General features: G+C 43.6%; 1 protein-coding gene across 2 annotated transcripts in view; it reads right to left on the bottom strand.

The window, feature by feature from the left end:
• Window positions 1–407: 407 nt before the first annotated feature.
• The window catches only part of znhit6 (zinc finger HIT-type containing 6), a 23,004-nt gene continuing 17,137 nt past the window's right edge, over window positions 408–6,274 (bottom strand). Inside the window, exons 9-11 of one of the 2 annotated variants that reach the window (XM_031859612.1) lie at window positions 4,031–4,155; window positions 3,863–3,877; window positions 408–1,906 (exon numbers count right to left, since the gene is read on the bottom strand). In XM_031859612.1, coding sequence (XP_031715472.1) covers window positions 1,554–1,906; window positions 3,863–3,877; window positions 4,031–4,155 — 493 coding nt within the window. In that variant the 3' untranslated portion in view covers window positions 408–1,553. The remainder of the gene's footprint in view (window positions 1,907–3,862; window positions 3,878–4,030; window positions 4,156–6,274) is intronic. The other variant, XM_031859613.1, reaches the window with a different exon arrangement.

Genomic DNA, 6,274 nt, shown 5'->3' with positions numbered 1-6,274 from the left:
CATATCGTATGAGCACATGGGTCTGAAATGTACGGCAAAACCTGAACATGGAGAGTAAAACGGCACCTAAAGGACAAAGGAGTGAATGAGTTCGGGGTCTCTTGTGTCCTCCCTTGCCGAGGGATGCGCAGTCAGATGTGAGATCATTGCCTCCGACTGCAAAAGGGCGGAAAATGCGTCATCACGGGCCAGACCTCAAAAGAGCGCCCGTCCATCGGGGTTAACGTCCAAAAGAGGTTAGCAGGGGTTATAAACAGACACGTATAAACACAGGCCCCACCATCAGTTATTACTGGCGCTCTGTTGTCGTAATAAACTAACATTAGGTAAGAATACGGTACATGGAGGCACCGCATGCGTAACAACATTCACACAGGGAGACACCCCGGAGGTGTCAGAGAAACGAGCATGTTAACATGAACTTTTATTAGCTGATGGAAAAATGAGACTAATCTCACTGAAGCTTGACACAGAGGACAAATTAGTTCAACTTCAAAGTGGTTTGCTTTAGCTTTCAATTAAAATAAAGAGTCAAAAGAGGGACACACAACGTAATTACAAATTAAAACACAAAGACTTCTCTTTAACCGCTGAGCTTTCTAATTATAGATCTTTTATAAAGCGTTTTTCAAGACGCCGCGACTCGTTACACGACAGGAAAAAGAAGATCCGAAATAGCTAAAAACACTAAAGGCACAAAGTAGCACGAGACATTCAATCAAACAATACCATCTGGTCACAAACGAGCTATATAATGACATTAATTAGCAGTAGAGTACTTGAGCTTTCAATTATATCACATGATCTTCACCAGCAGATGGAGTTTGCCTAAATGTCGATACACAAAGTTTGATGAATTCTCACTAAAGTTGGCTTAAAATTGAGTTTTAAAGTGTCCTTGTACTGATCTTGGAAGCAGGAAAAAACAAAACTTGCATCAAGGTCCATTTATTAGGTGTTCTGGAGCTTTCGATCGTATCTCATGATCACTATGAACAGATGAGGTCCGATGAAGACGATCAAAAAGCTCCAGACGAGCTAATAAACGTACCTCAAGATAAGTGTTCTAGAGATCAGCAGATATAAAGGCAGCCAAGTGAACTAAAACATACAGATGAGATGACCTTAAAATGATATTTTTTATGTTTGGTCCACAGAAGAGCAGCAGAATAACACAAATGCAGAAAAACAACAAAATGTATAAACATCAACACTGAATTGATTCCATTTATATGATACAGAGGTATCAACCACCGTCCGTTTGCATCCGCTGCATACTGACACAAGATTGATGACTTCCTGGCAGATGCATCTGCCTCCTCATTCATTTCACCCTTAACATCTGGGCATTATCATTCCAGTCCACAGCTGTCGGCAGCAATAGCCGACTCATTTTCATCGTGACAGTGATGGATATGAACAGGCTCAGACTATTTCACAGCATCATCCTTAGTCATGCTGACCTCAGCACTCTTTTCCGACAGCTCAACTGTCATCAGAAGGAACCAGAGATGTTCTCAGTTATACACTGGTGCCCTGCTGCTGTCGCTGTGTTAATTAATACCGTCCACGCCGTCGTTTAGTTCGTCTTTAATGACCTCCATGTCAGTAGCAGGGCCGTCACAGCTCTTACCACATGGAGAGTTTTCTTCAGCTTTTCCTTCCTCCTCCTTCTCTTCATCACTGCTGTCTATCTCTCCCTCCTCTAGATCTCCCTTCCCTGCTTCTAACTTGGCCCTTTTCACGTGTGGACGTTGACGTTCAGGGCTGGTATCTGGGGCTCCTGCCCAGATCTCGGGGTTGCGAGCTCCTTGTAGGGACGGTGAAACTTTGACGACACCCTCCTTGTCTTGGTCCACCCCCTCCTTCTTTAATGCAAAACGTTTGCAGGCTGAGGCAGGTTCAGCTGAAACAATATGACCCCGTTTGTGTATTTAAAAAAAAGCATAATAAAACACTTCTGCATTTCCAAACATATACACAAGTGGTCAGAGCGGTCAGTTGCACAAAGATGGCTAGAGCACAGCTGGCGGCCATGATTAAAGTGAGAAGCAGAGGACGAGTAAAGACAGTTGGGAATGATGACGCATGCTGTTTTGCAGGAGGAGGCAGCGTGCCCGGTAATTAGTCATGCAATAAAGTAGAGCGGACACGTGTGAAAGAACGGATGCAGAATAAATGACTGTATGAACGATAATATGAATTATCAGCAATTACTCCCCAGCATGATCTCCCCACAGTCGGCAGATTAATAAAACGCATGAACCCGTTTGCATGAAATTCACTTTAAGATGTAGACTTTTGCCAACACATTGTGAAGCGGTTCTCCAGCTGAGCCTCTAATATGAAAGATTAATGTCATTCAGCTTTTATTCTTTGTGCTGCAACACGAGGCAATTAAACAGCTATGCCTGCCTCCAATTAAGCATTTATCGTCGACACGGACCATTACTTATAGAATTTAAAGGCCCATCATTTTTATCTTCTATTCACATAGGCGTGTTCAGAGTTATGGGTCGAGTGCAGTCTCAACTGAATATAAATTAAATAAATACTGCTGATGTAAACAAACGTAGACTTAGGTGTTGTCTAGTGGAAACCTTTTCATTCTGCATCTGCATCCCATTTTTACTAAAGTGCTTACTCCATCGCAGACGTGATGTCTCCACCGTTACATATGGCTGACATGGTGACATGTTATTCAAACTCTTCTTCTTCAGAAGCAAAGCCTTCTTTACCAACATAACAACAGTTACTAGCTTAATTGTCCTTAGACTGGCACTAGTTTGTTGAGGTGACTGCTTTCACTACAGGCCGGTTTGACCCGTACTCTGGCACGTCTCCAAAGAGCAGAGTACTGTCTTTGCTTACTCGCTAGCATCAGTAGGTTTGGCTACACCTAGCAAGCTAATAGTGAGAGAAGCATGCAGTCACCTTAATGCTAATGCTTTGGATGGCACGTCCTAAAGTGAGAAACGATTAGTTTTAAGCGGCTTAAATTTTTGTTTACATGTTCTTCATAACTTATTATACAAACCCTTTCCCCCCCCTGCTACAAAATAGTAGCTACATTTGGAGTCGGAATTTAAAAATCTGATCTAAAAATTGGGTAAATGTGTCATCAAAGAGATGTAAGAGCCAGCATTTAGTGTATGAGTGCTGTTTTAACTTGATTACTGAGCTGCTGGACCCTCAGCATCCCTTCATCCACACTAGATGAGCCGCTGCCACAGTGTCCAACTGCTGTTTATCACTTTGCGCCCTGCTTCCCAGGCCACGGCATTCCCAATTATCAGGATGTTTCTATGGCAAACATACCAAAACAGTGTGGCACCAGAGGCCTTATCAGTGAAAACATGCACACGCTGAGACTAAAATGACCTCATTCGTCATTCAGCCTGTCTGGGTCTGGCCGTGTGATGATACTGGGTTCGTGTGGTCTTTTGTGATCACATGAATACACAGTTTGACCACACTGTGCACATTTGAATGTGGGCAAAATGATGACTTTTCTTGGCCCCTAAACATCCGGACCTGGAGGAGGCAAACAGGTGAGAAAAGCCATGGGCTGATCTCCTGTTTTCTCCTCTTCTGTCATTCCACAACTCATGAGATCACCGTTCAAAAGTAAGCCGCGTTTGATCCTCTTTCTGGCCACGGTCGCCGTTGAGGTGAAGTTGGTGTGTGTGACGCTGTGCAGAACACCCTTATTTCCGTTGGGGTAGCATGTTGCCATAGTGAACAATCAGAGCAGAGAGTCTCAAAGCCTCAGCTGGAGAAAGCAGGACGTGATACAATGCTGTTGGAATTGGGGAAGTGGATAGGGGTCGGTGTTTTGGGGCTGCGTAGGGCTTTGACTCACGTATATGTGTCCACCCTTTTGTTGAGTTACAGAAAACATAGGTGAAAAAAAGAAGCATTAGGCTGAATATAGTGATGCTAGTGAAGTTACTTGTTGCTAATAAAGCATAAGTAGGTTAGTGTCGGTGCAGGTGTTAAGGAATTTATTATATAAGATAGTGTTATTTACCCGGTCCTTTTAGTGGAAACTCCTTCCAATGGTCTCTGAGTACAACATGCAGCACAGGATATTCAATGAGTGTTTTGTAGCTCAGGTTGTCCCTCAGGGTCTTGCGAATGTCCAACTCATGGTACCTATTTCAAATACAATTGAAGCACAAAAAGAGTGGATTACAAGGCAGCTCAGTTACATCATGCTGGGTAAATGATGTGATATTAGGGTCGTTGTAGGTAATTTCAGGTTTGCTAAGTAGCGAGAAAGACAAGAGCAAAAAAGAACCCCCGTTGTTGAAACTCTTTAACTAGTAACTGCTGCATTTTTGTTTCCAGCCGCCTGTGGCATGTTGACGGCTGAGAATCCTTTAAGGATTGATAGAGATTTGAGTCATGGCTTGGCACATTGAAGATCCTGCTTGATGTTGGTTTCATGAGATGGAAACCGACTATACCAAGAATCAACAACATCTCTCACATAACGAGGGTCTCTTACCCCCTCCTTCAGCTCTGTGTGTGAGATGACATCAGTCTAGTCTTGTCTCTAAGAAGTCCTGTCACGCATTAGGGATGCTCATAAATCATCAGACTAAATAGTTAACTGGATTCTTGGGAGATGAGGCTTGGAGAACTGAACTGATTCAAGGACCATTCAGCTCAGGCTGTCATCATCAAAATACAAGGCATCACGTATGTTTGGACATATACAGTAAACCACCGCCAACAACTGTCACACACGTGCCAGACTGAAGATTGTTGAGCCATTGTTTGTTTTGCTAAAAGCATAAGCAGACTGAGAGAGCCGCCCAGGTAGACACCCACTCCCAAAGCCAATCAAAGCACTCCGCTATAGTGTGACATTTACAGGTCTTTACTGGCAGGGGCCAGCTTCAGAGAAGCCCTTCCCTCCACCGGAGAGTTTCTCATAGGTGGGCTAAAGATCATTTCGCACAATCCCACAAATAAACAGCAAAAATGTGTTGGCACTTCCTGCAGGACAGGATAAAGGAAAGGAGGGATAGCCTGCGGGTCTCAAAAACACGCCGGACATTTCTTGCCACAGTGCACATGGTTGCAGCGTACTTCCGGCCCGATCTCCACATCAGAAGAGAAGAAATAGCCTGTTTAAAGACGGATTCTAGTGTAGAAAGGAAAACAAACCAACAATAGGGTCAAAAGTTAAGAAGCTGCTGCTGTGTGTGCGAAAACATGAAAGAAAGCAGGATATCTACAAGGACCGCAACCATTAGCAGTGTGCATACCAGACATAACCGTTTCCATTTCACTTGTTTTTATGTCCAACGTGTAATAAATGAAATCTTCACGGATGTTTCTTTGATTTTTGTGGATACGCAAACTAAACAAAAACACAAGTGTTTGTAAAACAACAGCGAGAGAGGTAGATGGCAGAGCAGACTGCGGCTCCCTGTGGTGTTGATGCAATTGTTAAAGCTCTGGCCATTTCTAGAAACATGGCTGGATGGCTCAGCCAACAACACGCACACATCTGGTCTCTATATAGTGTTCTAGTGAATGAACTCGACAGAGGGCAAGGCTGACGTTCTCTTCACAGAGGTTCCTTTTATGCCCCCCCCCCCTCCACTGCTGAGGATACAGCCGTGGTGAGGTGCAACGACAAAGGAACAATGCAGATATCTTGATACTGATAATCATTCTGAAAAATCTGAGTAAGTGCAAAAATAAAGTGAGCATGTCCATGGCTGCTTCATAGTTGGTACCTGCATTAGTTTGTGAAATTGATGTTTAATTGATGTAAAAGCCATCCACCACTATCCATGAACTTTTTTTGAATATATAGTAGGCTTATGCAATTTAGGATTGAAAACGAGATGTTTGATGTGTACTAAATGAGTGAACCACCAGGCCTTTGAGGAGAAACCCGTCTCCGCATGCTTTTTTCGCCTTTGCCTTAGAGTGTGGGCATTCAGAACAGATGCAGAAATATTACCACCATCCCAACTGTGACACTGAACAATTACGCAATACATAATCTGCTTGCTATTTTAGTAACAATACCCAAAAATCAGTCCAGCATTGCAGGAGACGTGAGGAAGCATCTGCTGCACAAAAACAAACTTGAAACATGGCTTTAGGGCGAACAGGCTGGACGGGTTCAGGAGGGCTAAGGAGAGGGTGTGCCACAAATATGTGAGAGAAAGCAGTGGTTGGGACGGGACAGAAACATCATTGGTTAACACACACACACACACACACACACACACACACACACACACACACA

Source organism: Anarrhichthys ocellatus, unplaced genomic scaffold (genome assembly GCF_004355925.1).
Source record: "Anarrhichthys ocellatus isolate YVR2014 unplaced genomic scaffold, GSC_Weel_1.0 scaffold22, whole genome shotgun sequence".
NCBI classification, from domain to species: Eukaryota; Metazoa; Chordata; class Actinopteri; order Perciformes; family Anarhichadidae; genus Anarrhichthys; species Anarrhichthys ocellatus.
This window is presented reverse-complemented; position numbering and strand designations above follow the sequence as displayed.